This window comes from Nicotiana tabacum, chromosome 17 (assembly GCF_000715075.1).
Source record: "Nicotiana tabacum cultivar K326 chromosome 17, ASM71507v2, whole genome shotgun sequence".
NCBI lineage: Eukaryota > Viridiplantae > Streptophyta > Magnoliopsida > Solanales > Solanaceae > Nicotiana > Nicotiana tabacum.
The window spans coordinates 11,385,287-11,401,366 of NC_134096.1; the positions used below are offsets into that span (position 1 = coordinate 11,385,287).

Below are 16,080 nucleotides of genomic sequence, written 5' to 3' on the forward strand. Positions count from 1 at the left end.
TATGCTAATTTTCCTATTTATAGCTTTATTTAGGAAGACAACATCCCCAAATCAAGCTCCTATTGAATGAGAATAAAACTGACATTGATGGTTGAATAAAGGTTGTCTATAAATGCTGATATTCTCTGTAACAGTTGCTCATTGAATGTTATCCGGTATCAATTCTTTGAATTTTTATTGTCGGCTACTCTGCTTTCGGGATTCATCCAGCACCGATCACATACTTCCATCCGGTGCTAGCTATTTACTGACTTACGTCCCATATGTCTTCGGTCCCACGTGTCACTTCGTCATTCGTTCAACTGCCGCTAACTAATTTTACCCCATACATTAGGTCCTTTTTGGCACACTATTTACTGCTCTATGCATATCCGACTACTATAGGTATTACGGGATATCAGTGACTTAATTGATTGCTTCTTTTGACTTCCTGTTGAGAGCCGGCCGCACTTGCACCTTGGAGCGGCTTTATTCTATCTATTTTTATGTTTTTATTTCGGGCTATGTCCCTTGAACATTTGTACTCCAAATCTATTGTAGGTTATTGTAGGTTGTGATTGATTTTAGACTATGTCATACTTAGAGATTTCCGTTGTGTAGCTGTAAAGCTTTCGGCTGTATTTGTGATTATAATTATATCTTATGATTTATGATATCGCGTCATAATGAGACTTGGAATTAGTATGCCTATTGGAGAGTAACTCTTTAAGTGCCAATCGCAGCTTATGAATTTTGACAACTTTATTGATCAAAAAGTTAACTGTTGGAACAAGAAAATCATTGCTGAAATCTTCAAAAGATTTTAAACATCTCTCAATTATCAAACAAACTCATCCATCATGGGTGAGAACCATTTTTTTAATTAAAAAAACAGTGACGGTAAAAATTTATCCTTCTCTAGTGAAACTTATCTCTAGATTCTAGACAACAATAGAAAAGAAGAAGAAAACTAATCTTCGGGAAAAAATCCCTGCATTCTCTAACTTTAAATACTTTTACTCTTCATGGTTAACCTATTCATTGAAAAAAGATAGGATTACTCTGTATTCATTATTTAAACCGACTGTAATTATTTTAACTCTAAAGAATTGTTTGCAGAAAAAAATCCTTAAAACTTTGTAGAATAGCTTTTACAATTTGACGTGTTTGTTTACGTATTGTCTTAATTCTTTTTAAAGTTCTTCAAAAACCTTTTCAATGAAGAATCCAAAGAGGCAGTTCTGAAAGTTGCTCTCTCACGTACCAAAAACTCACAAATTTTGTGATGAAATAGCTTTGCTGCTGCCACTTGCCAAATATTATTAGTTTTTTAGTTTATACAAAAAAAAAATGTAAAAGAATTCCGTTGCCGGGAATTGAACCCGGGTCTTTCGGGTGAGAGCCGAATATCCTAACCGACTAGACTACAACGGATTGTTGCATAACAATGTTCACAATGACACACAAAGTGCTTGCGTAGAGCGAAAATCCAAGCAAAGCAATCTAAGCAATTTTTGAGTTCAGCAGTACGAAAAGAATTACCTCTTACCTAATGGGCTAATTATAAGCAAGGCGTACGATGTAAAAGGACGGTGAATCAGTAAAAACAAGAAACTATGATACAGAATCAAACAGTTCCAATTGCTGAGTAATTTTTGTGGATTGTTGTAGTCTATTTGGTGCAATGAGGCTTCAAACTCCTGAATCCAACATCTCTCATATGGTACCATTTAAGTAGCATTATAATTTAGAGTTTCTTGCCTTAAAATTGTCAAGCATATCAACAATACTCTGAATGCGATGAACCTGCCAGGAGATGTAGAATCTATAGTCAGAGACATCACTCAAGCACAATCCAACAATGGGTTCATTGGATCCGTAGATCCCAATGATTCCCGTCCAATCACATTTATATATATGTGTGTGCAAAACAATAAGTATAGATAGAATTAGATATACATTTCAAAACTCACACACGACTCAAAACCCACAGCGTTTAAATATTACTCAAGAAGGGCATTACGTTTTTCTTCTCCATGATACAAAAGATTGATGCATCCCTTAAATCATCATTTAAAGAAAAATTTCTTTTGAAGGTAAAAATTCTCATAACTTAATACAAGAAATCAAGTTCAGAAACTGAAACTAATATACAGCCAACTGTGCTGCTATTCCACGCATAATTGGATAATTAGGCTGATTGACAAACTGGAATGCAAAAATTTTGACCTTTGAACCATATATATTTCGAGCAATTCACACATAGTTCAGTTATTTTAATGTGACAAAAAGTAATTGGTGCCTAAGTTGCTCGGACTCGGGTGCGGGTGTCCGATACGGGTGCGGATCTAGAGGTCAGATCCTTCATGATCTAAATTTAAAGATTCGGGGGTACGGATCTAGGTACGGATACGGGTGCGGGGATTCGGCTAAAAATAATTCAATTATTTAAAAATAGAGTTATAAAAATATGTCTAAATTATGAGACATTATGTTGAAAACTTACAAGGTATTCCGAGAAGGAGAAAATATTGAACAAGAGTAATTTTAGGAGATAAAAGGAAAAGGACTGACATAGAAATTTATATATACAAGGTATTCCATTTTCTTCTATATCACCCTAGCTTTTGATTTGTTTTCAAACATTATTGTATATGTCCCAAATTTCTCCGTTGATTTTGGTTAAAGTACCCAAAATCGGTTGACCAGATCCGACACGGATCCGACACGGATCCCACACCCACATCGTGTCGACACGGGTGCGGCACTGCAAGTGAAGAGTCCGAGCAACTTAGATTGGTGCAACTCTGAAGATTGACCTGGAAAACATCTGGCTAAACCTATTTGCTACCACTAAATCTAGATCAGAAGATGTTGCAGCAAAGGGGTAAGGACTAGTAACTCTGTTTTTAATGCTATATTTATTGAGATACTTATTTGATGCTTTGTGGATGATTAGTAACTAATTTTGCCTTAATACTAGCTTTCTAAAGTATGCACCAACTCACCTCCTTCCTCCTCTCAGCTCTTGCTTCTCCATCTGCCTCAATACTATCCAGTTTAAGAAGCTGAATCATGAACGACTCGGTAAGCACCACAAATTCTTTGTCCTCAACTTTAGTACCTCTTTGCATAGCTTCCTCTATGACCGAAACCTACATGCACAAGAAGTACAATTTACATAATCAAGAATTCCTGCATCTGAAGGAAACCAAACAAAACCCTAAGGTTAATTTCACAAATGGTCATGTGACATACTGTTATAAAGTCATATAGTTAAATTTTCCTCATAAAAAAAATGCTCAATTATGCTTATACGTCACAGAAAATAAAGAACGCCGAAAAATGCTAAACCCGTCTCCGAATCACAAGTTGACTGTAACTTCAACAACTTACCTTACATACTATTCACATGGAACCCCTTTTTTTTTGTGGAAAAAAAGACCATTCTTTGACCCTCTTAAAAAATGTCAAAAGAAAAACTCATGATGCGCCACATAGTGCAAAACACCAAGTATTAGGTTGGTTTGGAAAAGAGGGGTTTAATAGTTTTTTAGTGGATATTATATAAGGCAATTTCGTGGCTATACTTGTATGACAATTTTAGATATGTGGCAATTATGTTTTCTGAGACCGAATTTGGCATTTTTCAGTGTTCTCATTTTCTGTGATACATATGTCTAGTTGAGTTATTTTTCCATATTAGATTTATAACTTTGGTACAATAAAATAAAAGTTAAACGATCATCCGCGAAAATTATCCCGAACTCTAGTGCCAACATTGATTTGCAAGAATACTTACATACCCTGTGTGAGAGCTTATCGACTTCTACTCTTACTCCTGCAACGGCTTCACAAGAGACAGAGGTATTTTGAATATTATTCCTCTCTTTGCTTGCTGGATCCTCCAATACATTTGACATGTCCTGTACAACAGCAATGTGTAAGAATTCATTGTTATCCTTTTCTTTTCCTTGGGACAATAGCCTCTGAACTGTAGGATGCAGCCCAGTTCTATCAAAGAATTTTCTTCAGGTCCCACGCATTTGATTAACACAAATTAAAGCAATTAGTTCACAATCTTTTTAAAAAAATAGCTAGTAAATATTGGCAGGCCAATATGTCAATATCTAGATTCAGTATCCAGAGTGTCACAATAGTTAATCAATGGTAGAGCAAGGATTTTTAACAAGGGGAGTTTAAAAAAAACTGCAAGAATGACACATCTGGGATCAGGGATCCAAATATGTAGCTCCATCCTTGCTGCTAATTGCCACCCGCAGGAATTAGTTATTCTTCCATACTAAAGTAAACTTAGGTTTTTACTTAAAATGACAATGTTAGTGGCTGCAGGTGCTTGTGGGGAGTCTACTGTCTAGCTATAAAACAAGAGCAATCATAAACAACCAATTTCATAGCACGTTCTTTGCAGATTTAGTGTTGTATATAAATCAGACAGATGAAGGTTCACATACTTTTCACAATCAAAACAAATAAAATCCTAGGCTTATGTTTTACTTTCTCGAAGTTGAGAACTTAACTGACATGAGTAAAAATAATCAAACAAGATCATGACATCAAGATATACCGGGTTAACTTTGGGAAAAAGTAAATATAAGATATATCGGGCTAACAGAACTATAAAAATCCCATCTAATTAAATAGGCTCTTAAATATCAACAACAACATTAATATCAACAACGTCGTCTCAATCTCAAGCAAGTTAGAGTCGGCTACATGAATCATCACTGCAAAGAGTGTATGAAAATAGAGGCAACAACAACAACTACACCTCAGTCCCAAACAAGTAGGGATCCGCTATATAAATTATCAAATCCCACTGAGCATGTTTCTCTATTCAAATTCCTCTCAGGCCAACATTACACAAATTAAAAATAAAATTACTAAAAATTCTCTACTATTTTCTACTGGCATAAAATTTCTAATAGAGGCAAAGAAGGAAAAGTAAGCATCATAGAAAACTTCACGAAGTACCTCTTGATGTAAAACCTGGGAACGCATAAGCATGATCTTAGCACCATTTACAACCCTCGACGACTTCAATGTCATTTCATCCACCAAAACTTTCCCTGTCCGTGAAAAACACACAAATTGTGGAAACTATCTAATTCAAATGAATATACACAGATAACAGTTGAATTTATTAGTCAGTCCAAAAATTCCAAAAGAAATGATACCTTTATATATTTAGGAACAATTTAACTTTAAACTTCATGATTTATAAGCACAGAAATGTCAATGACTTGTTTTAGACTACAAATTTAAAATTGTTGATGTCTTTCTTAAACTTCATGACTTGTCAAATACCTTAATTCACGGATATTCAGCACTTCGTAGTTCCAATTCAGTAAAAAATAAAGCTTGATAGGGTAGAATTGAAAGAAAGTAACCTTTGAAGATAAGTTTTTGACTGCGAGGGAGGACATTAGTAAGAGGTTGAAGGAGAGACTTGAGGTGTTCGACGGTGGACTCGTCGGAGATTTCCACCGGTATCGATCGGCCGCTGAACTTAACGTTCACCGTTATCGTGCTCCGATTATCAGTATCGCTTGTGCCCTCTTTCTCCATTTCTCTGTCTTTCGCTTGTACTTCCTTTTGAGGTACCTTTTTCACGAATTTAAACAAAAATATCACATTGACGAAATTGTCCTTGAACGAGAAATTGGTTAAAATATCATGGTTATGAAACGATATCACATTGATGAAATTAACCTTGAAATTGGTTAAAATATCATGGTTATGAAAAATATTTTTGAATGAAAATTTATATTCTTTAATTACGATAAAATGATGAATTTTTTTATAGATTCATGCCATATATGTTAGTTTAGTGTAAATGCTGGGTATGAGTAAATACATTCATTTTTTCTTTTAAATATTCCGTAAAGATAGCTAAGAATTCAACGGTTAATCATGATGTAAACAAGTCCAATTTAATTATTTTTTCTTTACTATTTCCTTATGAACTTCTCCAAGAAAAAGAATTAGGTCAACTTAGGGTAAGATTGACTAGAAAAAGGTTAATTTATATTGGACTAATGACATAAATGATCGTGTAAGATAACCTCGTTGAAACAATGAATTTCAATTTAATATCTTAACCTTTAACAATTGAGAAATGATACTGATGAAACTCTATCGATTTAAAAGTTACAACTATTAGAACAAGACATTAATTATTGAAATTTTCAAAAGATTTTAAACACCTCTCAATTATCAAATGATGATAAAATATTATCCTTCTTTAGTGAAACTCATTTCTAGAGCTACAACAAAAGAAAAGGACTCCGTGCATTCTCTAATTTAAACACTTTAAACATCTTTTACTTCTTATGATTTAACCTAATCACTGGGGAAAAAATCGCATTCAATACTTTTTAGTCTGGACAGTTCGTTTGCAAAAAAGGTATATAAATTAAGTAGAAAAAAGTTTTTCAAAAAACATATTTATTTTAAGTTTTTTTCTATAAAAAAATTCTTTTAAAGTTCTTTGAAAAAAGCATTTCCGATGGAGAATAGCAAAGAGGCGGTTGAAAAATCTTGTTTCACTTACAAAATACTACGACTGTTTAAACATGTTATCTTTTTTCACAAACTATTTTTCCTTAAATTTTTCCAGAAAACTTTTCCCAATATTGTGCAGAACAAAGAGCAAAAAAATTAAGAAATCAACATTTCTTTAGGAAAAAGGAATTGTCTATCGTTTGATGCATTTAATTCGCAGCAAACTATTTTACGACATTTGTAACTTTTCCCGATTAGCTTTGGAAGTGGAATACTTAACAAATACTCACTCTACCAAAAAGAAGAAAAGAATAATACGTATACCAGTAAATTTTGGTGTTAAAAAAGTAAGTGTTCGTTGCCGGGAATTGAACCCGAGTCTTTCGGGTGAGAGCCGAATATCCTGACCAACTAGACTACAACGGATTTGTGCTTCAGCCTGTGCACAACTATTAAAAATACTTAATGCAGATTGAAATTCCAAGCAAACCACTACCAATTTTTTGGTTCAGCAGTAGGAAAAGAATTAAGAAAGAGACCTATCACCAAATTCAATAACATGTTTTAGGATATTTTCTCTAATAATATGTATTTGATCAAGTTTTTGGACGTTTCATGATTAAATTGGCGAACCACAAGAAGAGAGGAGACAAAAAATTTCACTTCAATTACCTTATAAAATGACAGATTTGGCAGTTACTATTCTTAATACTGTTCCATTTTGGATGACTATTAATATTTGAAAAATCAAACAATTCTTTTTAACAATTTTTTAAAACTATTTTTCAATAATAAAAGGTTTTGAAGTATAGTACTACTCCTACTTTTTATCTTATTTCTAATTATGTAAATTTTATTTTGCAATATTAACGGTTTTATGTTTGAATTGATACAGGAAATAAAAATATTTGACTCTATTCTCCGAATTTATTTCATTCTATCTTTAAGCCAAAGGAGTATTTACTGGGTGATTTGGAACTCTCCGGGAGTCGTTGTGACTTTGGGTATTGTAGGCAGTTTAGAATTGATGAGATTGAGGGAGCTATGCGTAAGATGAGCAGGGGCAAAGCAACAGGGCCGGATGAAATCCCGGTGGAGTTTTGAAAGAGTGCGGGCAAGGCAGGCTTGGAATGACTCACTAGGTTATTTAATGTCATTTTTAGAATGAAGAAGATGCCCGAAGAGTGGAGGTGGAGCACGATGGTTCATGTATATAAGAACAAGGGTGATATCTGACGAACGCAAAATACACACTTAAATTATGCTCGCTAATTAAAGATAGTATAGTATAATATCGTATCCACAGAGATTGGATTTAAATAATATTCTCGTAGTTTCTAGCTTGATTGCTATCCAGGTGGATCAAAAGTTGAGATTTATATGGTTAATAATTAAAATTAACTAAGAATCTAAAGCCATTGACTAGTGACTATCGAGACAAAGAATAAACAAATAAGGTTATCAGCGGGAGAAGGTAGGGTTTTGATATGATAGGTGCAAGATAATTGTTCGGGATTTAACTCTAGATAATTCTCTTCTAATGTTCAAGTGAGTCTCTCGAATTCACTCAATTATTGGTTCAAACATTCAGTAGAAACTCCTCTTTCGATTAAGCCTCAACCTCACGAGACGAACCAAATTAAGCAATGTGAAGATATGCAAGAATGCGTAGTGGATTGGTCTTTAGCAAAACCTCTTTCGATTATTCTCCTAACTATGTTTAGTCAATGATTCAACTAGCCTCTTTCGATTACTTAGAAGAATCTAGTAACTCAACCAACAATATAATGCAAAGATATCACAAGTTATATATCTCTCGGTTACATGAACTAGTGAATATAGATACCACAATTAAATCTTCCAAAATAATTCAATACATAAAACTATAGTTATAATCCACAAAAAATATCAATACAACAAATCCATCAAACCCTAAAGGAAACTACTCCATAGGCATAGAGAAATTCATTACAAATATATTTAAAGTATAGGAAAATATAGATTTGATCCAAACTCGGGTCTTGAGTTAGGAAGGAATGATGAAATCCTTGTGCTTGTGTTCTTCCAATTCCTCCTTAGATTCCTTAGGTCGAAAGTATGTCAAAAGTCCTCTAAAAAATATGTTTCTAGTATAATTATACCAAGTAGGAACGAACCCGGATGAAACTACTCTCTTTGAGCCAAAGTAGGAAAACCTACAAACTTTTTACACTTCATGCGTCGCACTATGCTACGCAGGGTGTGTAGCATTCATGCAATTTGCTCTTGTTGTAAACTCTTTGAACTTAGCGTGTCTGATAAAATTCTGTATTGATGCTATGCACTATGCCACGCACTATGCCTAGCATTAGTGTAATTTTCTGTCATACCCAAAAACTCCAAGTCTCTGAACTTCTCAAACTTCTGACGGAATTTTGTATTAATGTGACGCTTAATGCCACGCCTTATGTGACGCACTAGTACTTTTTTGTTTTGCTCTAGCCCTTGCTCTTTCTTCCAATTTTCATATGCAACGTCGGTCCACGAGCCCCGAACGCGATCCCGGTTTAATTTTTTGGGGCTTTTACTCAAACTTCAAAGCTCCAAATTATTCGATTTAGTTCCAGAACATCTTCTTAACTCGGAATCATCCGGTACAAAGGTATGAAGGAAGACCCTGGAGTCTAAAGGTTTCAAGTTGAGCAGAACCAAGACAGAATACTTAATGTGTAAGTTTAGTGGTGAGACTCGGGGAGGGGAAGAGGAGGTGAGGCTGGACTCGCAGGTCATCGCTAGGAGATGAAGTTTTAAGTACCTTGAGTCTATTATTCAGGGGATGAGGATATTGATGAAGATGTCACACATCGTATTAGGGCGGGATGAATGAAATGGAGGCTCACTTCCGGTGTTTTGTGTGACAAGAAGGTGCCACCAAAACTTAAAGGTAAGTTCTACAGAGTGGTGCTCAGGCCGACTATGTTGTATGTGGCTGAGTGTTGGCCAGTCAAGATCGCTCATGTCCAGAAGATGAAGGTAGCAGAGATGAGGATATTGAGATGGATGTGCGGGCACACCAGGTTAAATAGGATTAGGAATGAGGTTATTCGCGACAAGGTAAGTGTGGCCCCTATTGAGGACAAGATGCGGGAAGCGCGACTTAGGTGGTTTGGTCATGTGAGAAGGAGGAACACAGACGCCCCGGTGAGAAAGTGTGAGAGGTTGACATTAGAGGGCCTACGGAGAGTTAGAAGTAGGCCAAAGAAGAGGTGGGGAGAGGTGATTAGGCAAGACATGGCGCAACTAAGCCTGTCAAACAGGTCGGGTTGACCCGTTTCCGGCCCAGACCGGTTGAAACCTGGACCGGACCGGTAGTTAGGGGGCTGGGTTAGGGGGGTTGCTCCGTTTATAAAATAAAATCCGATTAACTGGATCGGTCAAATCCGGTCAACAAAAATTACTGTTGAACCAGTTAACCAGCCCGACCCGGACCGGTTCAACGACTATAAATTTGATTTTTTTAAAGTGAAATGACTGTTGGCAACGGTCAGCTTCAATTTGGTCGTTGCCCAACGGGTAGATTGAAAAAATAGCCTTTTTTGGGATAATTTTTTTAAAAAATAACACTTTTAGTAATTACTAATTTAGCCATTTGAAAATCTATAAATACACCCCCTTTTTGGGCAATATTTTTTTTAAAATAACACTTTTAGTAATTACTAATTTAGCCATTTGAAAAACTATAAATACACTCCCCGCCCCCTTTTTGGGCAATATTTCTTAAAAAATAACACTTTTAGTAATTACTAATTTAGCCCTTTGCATCCTTTTATTCAAAACTCTTTTTATAAGAAGATTGTTTTTTTATTTTATATTTTTACTTTATATTAATATAAGTTACGATAGTTATACAAAATATTAAAAAAATAAAAAAATAATACTAACCCGGCCCGGCCCCTTGGACCCGTAACCCTTCCGGTTCATTTTTTTACCCGGATGGACCCGGGCCCATTAAGCCCGATTTGAAAAAATCGATAACCGGCCCGGATTGGAAACCGACTGGTCACCTTTTTTCTCAACCCGACCCGGCCCGGCCCACCCGTTAAACACCTATAGGCGCAACTTCAGCTGACCGAGGACATGATCCTTGATAGGAAGGTATGGAGGTCGAGGATTAGGGTAGTATGGTAGATAGTGTAGAGTCTTCACAATAGTAGTATTGGCACGCGGTCTCATTTTCTATTGGTAGTAGGTTTTTATGACTAACCGTTATTTTCTTTTATTGTTGATCACCTTACTATCTTGCTTTTATTCTGCTTTTATATGACTTTTTGGTGGTGTCCCTTCTTGCCTATATTTTCATTAATGTGGTGCTTATACTTTCCTGAGCCGATGATCTATTGGAAACAATATTTCTACCCTCACAAGGTAAGGGTAAAATTTACGTACACACTATCTCTAGACCCACAATACATCACGTTGCCTATGAAGTAAAAATGATTTCTTTTGCAAATGTGACGAAGTAGCGAATGAAGAATACATAGGAAAGACCAATTCAGTTTCCTTTTAAGTGTTCTTTATTGAGCTAAAGTTGTAAAATGAGAGGCTCTCATCTAGGGGCGGAGCTAGAAGCTAGCGTACGGGTTCGACCAAACTCAATAATTTTAATCTAAACCGTGTCTATGAATTAAGAAATTTACTAAATATGTACATAAATTAAATTTAGAACCCAGTTACTAAAATCCGATATCGCTGTTGTAGTATTTAGAACCCATAAAGTTTAAATTGTAGCTTCACTTTTGCTCCCATCTCATGTAAGGTTATCCTGTTATATACATAAATTTTCAAACTTTTTATATATACAAAAATAATTTTAAAAAATAATGAGCTCAGTTGAACTAACAACGCCCGATTAGCTTTTGGATATACCGTCATGCATTTCTTAACCCATAAAAGATGCCAACTTTAGGTGTCTGTGTATTGCATTTCGCCATAATTATATGCAAGAAGAATATCATTTCATATGAAACTCATAACTAAGAATTAATCAGTCAAACAGTTCCCACTCCTGAGTGATTTTTGTGGATTGTTGTAATCGATTTGGTGCAGACGTTTCCCATTTGGTAGTCACCAATGAAGTACCAGCACAATTGCTAATAAGGTTAGAGTTTCTTGCCTTAAAATTGTCGAGCATATCAATGAGACTCTGAATGCGATGAACCTGTCAAGATATGGAGAAATAGATAGTCAGACATTCATGGCGAATCCAAAATTTAGAGTCAGTATATTCTGCTTTTTATATATGTAAATTTTTATTTTTACATACACATATGTATGAGATAAAATTGATGAATGACAGGTGGATGATCGTCAAGATGACACGTGACAGTAAAGACATGTAAGATGTGAGTCAACAAATAGCTGACACCAGTTACGAACATGTGATCGACGCTAAAATCGGAGACAAAAGTGTGGGTTCTGAAGACGCTAAAATCGGGGACAAAAGTTTGAAAAGAAAATATTGGTTGGAGGAGGCAACATTCAAGGAGCGACCATTGCATTTATACTCAACCGTTATACAACCATCAAGAGGGGTCTTTACTCATATTAAAGAAGAGTTTGATTTGGAGATCTAGTCTCCCTAAATTTAGCTATAAATATAGGAATTTGTACTCATTGTAAGCACGGAACATTTGTATGTAAAAAAAACTAAACTTACCCTTATTCTATTAACAACATTTTTTCCTTCTGCTCTATGCATTATTTTAATTCTTGCTTTCGGAGAAGCTCATTTCACAGTCAGACTTGTATTTTCTTCAAGTCTCTTTAATTAATTTATTTATGTTCTTAATTATTTTATACTCTTGGATCAAATTAATTCGCATGTCTATAAACCACGTTATAAATTCAATTGTATTGTTGTTTAGTTCTAGTCAAACGCATAACTGTTTAGTCTAGATCCGCCACCGCATACATCTTGACTCGTGCAGAATCAAATTAGTCTATTTGAGGTCAAGAATTCTTCCCCTGTGCGTTAAAGTTTTTGACATGGACTTCATTTTGTTTAGCCTAAATCAGATAGATGGTAAATTTCAGGTATGGTCAGTAAACTTTATCCACTATAACAACAAATTACATAAAATATGTAGCAGCAAAGGCAAAAGGACTAGCAACTTTGTTCTTAATTCTGTTTTCATATATGCAATAACTCACCTCCTCCTTCCTCTGAGTTCTTGCTTCTCCATCTGATTCAATACTATCCAATGTAAGAAGCTGAATCATAAACAACTCTGAAAGGACAACAAATTCCATGTCTTCGACTTTCATACCTTTCAGCACAGCTTCCTCTAGGGTAACAACCTACAAAGAGAAACAACACTTACATGATCAAGAGTCCCTGCTTCGAAAGAAAATAAAAAATAAACAGAACTCTAGAGATTAATTTCACCGATGATCACCCAACTTTCTATTTATTGTACCAAAGTTATAACACTAATTTTTCTAAGTGAAAAATAACTCAACTACTTATATTTCACATAAAATAAAAATGTCTGGTCCAGAAAAACACAACTAGGACGTTGTCACTTCGGCAACTAACCTTATATAGTATAATCCGCATGGCACCACTTTCGGAAAAAAAGCCCGTTTAATGACCCACTTAAAGTAATAAAAGAAATCCATGATAACCATATGGTGAAAAACATCGAGCATTATGTTGGGTCAGAAAATAAATTTTTGAATGTTACGTAAGGTAAGTTATTGAAATGACTATACTTACATGACAATGTGGTAAGGTAACTTTGTGTTTTCTGGCACCGAATTTAGCATTTTCTTGGCACTTTTATTTTTTGTGACATGTATGCAAATTTGAGTTAGGTTTCGTTACAAAAATAGGATTTATAACTTTGGTGCAACAAAACGAAAGTTGGATGACTGCACGTGAAATTACCTCCGACTCTTGTAGCAAGATTGATTAGCAGGAACACTTACATACCCTGTGTGAGAGCTTATCGACCTCTACTTTTACTTGGGCAATGGCTTCACAAGAGACAGAGTTATCTTGAATTTTCTTCATCTCTTTGCTTGCTGGATCCTCCATTAGGATCAATTTTGACGTGTCTTTTACACCAGCAATGTGCAAGCATTCATTGTTATCCTTTTCTTTTCCTTGGAACAATAGTCTCTGAACTGTAGGATGTAGTCCAGTTCTGTCAGTAAGAATCTTCTTCACGTCCCCTTCATTTGATTAACACAAACCGACTAAGTCACAAATTAATTTTAGTAAATACTAGCAGGCAGGAACGAAGTTAGTAATTTCATTAAGGGTATCAAAATATGAAGAAGAAAACACACGAAAAAGCTAAAGACATTTAACATATAGAGTATATAATCAAAATAAAATTTTAATTATATTATACAATGTAATTTTCCAGCGAAGGAATATTAATAAACACCCCTAAGCTAAATTAACTAATATAAGTACATAAATAAAGAAGATTCATCAAGATATACTAGGAACATGAAATTATGAAAATCCCATCTAATTAAGCACGTTGTTAAGTATGATGAACAACAAGAACAATAAAAATTACGCCTCAATCCCAAGCAAGTTGGTGTCAACTACATAAATCCCCGTTGTTCCTATCGCTTCACTCAAGTTTATCTCAATTCAACATTAGTTACATAAAAAATTCAATATTACATTATACTCCCTCCGTTCACTTTTATTTATCAACTTTTGACTTTGCACCCCTTTAAAAAAAATAGAGTATGTATTTTACATGAGTAGTTAATGATAGGAAAAAAAATTATTTTTCCCTTGATTTAATATAGTACACAAGAAAAAGTGAAAATATTTTTTTAGTATAGTGTATAAGTGAAAGTGAACAGAGGGAGTACAAAATAAAATAAAAGGAAAAAAAATTTAAAAAAAATACTATAAGTTCTTTATATTTTCTATTGGTGTATGAATTGTGAATATTCATAACAAATTTATGATTAATTTAACGGAGATTATCAACCTAGCTCATTTATTCAGACTTGAGACCGGTAATGTAAAGAAACTCAAGGAGATATAACAATATCAAAAAGCAAAAGTTGAGTGATTTACCAAATGTTGATTCAGCTGGAACAGTAAGATCATGGTAACAAGAATCATATGAAACCTTGATCTTGATCATAGGACCAGCAACAAAATTGGCCTCACCAGAAACTCCAATTCTTTTCTGGACCAATAGACCTCCAGGCCTAACTTCCCAATCAATAATACAAACATTTTCCTCTTCACTCTCAGTGTATTTATTCTCATCTTTTACCTCATTCCTACGTTTTGAAGAAAATGATAATTTTCTCATATTCCACATAAGGGAACTAAAAAGTAAATGAGAAATGTTAAAAAGGTGAGAAGTTGATTGAGCAAAGTTGGAGGATGAATTGAGTAAAGACCATAAAAGAAAGAGACCATAAAAAAGAACTTTGTACCCACTGTGAAGGGGACATTGAAAAGTGACTCCTGAACTGACTGTGTTATATTAGTTGCTTTATCTCTCTGATTAAGGAACTTCAAGGAAATGTGAATGTCATTCTGATTAAATTAGTCAGATTTTCGACGGTTGCCTCTCAAATTAAGCCACGCACCACCGATTAAAGTTGTGCATATATATATATCAGCAACTAGCGGGTCACTTAGTAGTACGGTTTATCAAGCCCTACCACGTGTCAACATTGTACTCTTCCTTTTAAATATATGTAACAATTTTATATTTTTTTAAGAAGGGAGCCTAGGCTCAATGATGTCCTTCCGTAAATCCAACCACTAACGTTTGCATTATTGTGGACTGAGTGTAATCCTTATCTGAACCATGCGTGAACGCGAAATGCCTTGTGCATTGCGCTGCTATAAGTTTTTTCTTTTCAGTCAGTCCTAAAAAAAATATATTTTTATATTTCGTAACAATTTAAGTTTAAACTTTCTATTTTATCCTTAATAAAATGATTTATAGTCGCCACGAATATTTTATGATTTGTTTCAATCTGTAAATTTCAAAAGTATTTCTTTTTATTCTTAAAATAAATGTGTAAAATAAAACACCATCACATAAATTGAGATGGAGTAGTTATGATTTTTTTTCCCTCAAGTTTTAGCTTTAAACAATGTTAGTAACATAGACAATACGTGATTTCTGGAGGAATACAACAGAATTAAGGTTTTTGGATAGTACTAGTAAGGAGAGGGTCAGAGGGCTATTGACCGACTCATAGACTAAAATCCCAAAATAATTGAAACAAAATGAAACGTGGTCGGCAGGATTCGAACCTGCGCGGGCAAAGCCCACATGATTTCTAGTCATGCCCGATAACCACTCCGGCACGACCACTTGTTGGAGATAAAATCTAATAAACGTTATTTATATCTAACAAGTATGTTTTTTTTGGCAAATCTCAAAGAGCCGACACCTTAAATTTAATCAACTTAACAAAATATCGAGAAAGTACACCTCAGATTTGAGATTCTCTCAAATCTCAAGCTTAATTACGACTACTTAATATCTATACATGGAGAAACCTTTTTTCTTTCTAGGGAGTTTTTCCTATATAAAC

At 34.6% G+C, this 16,080-nt stretch overlaps 2 protein-coding genes and 3 non-coding genes across 5 annotated transcripts; all 5 read right to left on the reverse strand.

Annotated features, from left to right (window-relative positions):
* Window positions 1–1,257: 1,257 nt before the first annotated feature.
* Window positions 1,258–5,600, reverse strand: LOC107808771 (BAG family molecular chaperone regulator 1). The gene is made up of 5 exons (XM_016633337.2): window positions 5,391–5,600; window positions 4,975–5,069; window positions 3,786–3,905; window positions 2,988–3,134; window positions 1,258–1,785 (listed from the first exon to the last, which is right to left on the reverse strand). The coding sequence occupies exons 1-5, from the start codon at window positions 5,566–5,568 to the stop codon at window positions 1,720–1,722; spliced, it is 606 nt and encodes a 201-aa protein (XP_016488823.2). The 5' UTR covers window positions 5,569–5,600; the 3' UTR covers window positions 1,258–1,719.
* TRNAE-CUC (transfer RNA glutamic acid (anticodon CUC)) lies at window positions 1,341–1,413 on the reverse strand. The gene has a single exon. It is a non-coding gene; the product is annotated as a tRNA-Glu (tRNA).
* A 1,257-nt stretch (window positions 5,601–6,857) lies between the features above and the next one.
* Window positions 6,858–6,930, reverse strand: TRNAE-CUC (transfer RNA glutamic acid (anticodon CUC)). Its single transcript has one exon. It is a non-coding gene; the product is annotated as a tRNA-Glu (tRNA).
* Window positions 6,931–11,256: 4,326 nt separating this feature from the next.
* LOC107808772 (BAG family molecular chaperone regulator 4-like) lies at window positions 11,257–15,008 on the reverse strand. Its single transcript, XM_016633339.2, has 4 exons — window positions 14,591–15,008; window positions 13,475–13,716; window positions 12,694–12,840; window positions 11,257–11,701 (listed from the first exon to the last, which is right to left on the reverse strand). Exons 1-4 carry the CDS (start codon window positions 14,841–14,843, stop codon window positions 11,528–11,530), a joined length of 816 nt encoding a protein of 271 aa, XP_016488825.2. The 5' UTR covers window positions 14,844–15,008; the 3' UTR covers window positions 11,257–11,527.
* A 767-nt stretch (window positions 15,009–15,775) lies between these two features.
* On the reverse strand, window positions 15,776–15,857 carry TRNAS-AGA (transfer RNA serine (anticodon AGA)). The gene has a single exon. It is a non-coding gene; the product is annotated as a tRNA-Ser (tRNA).
* Between the last annotated feature and the right edge of the window lie 223 nt (window positions 15,858–16,080).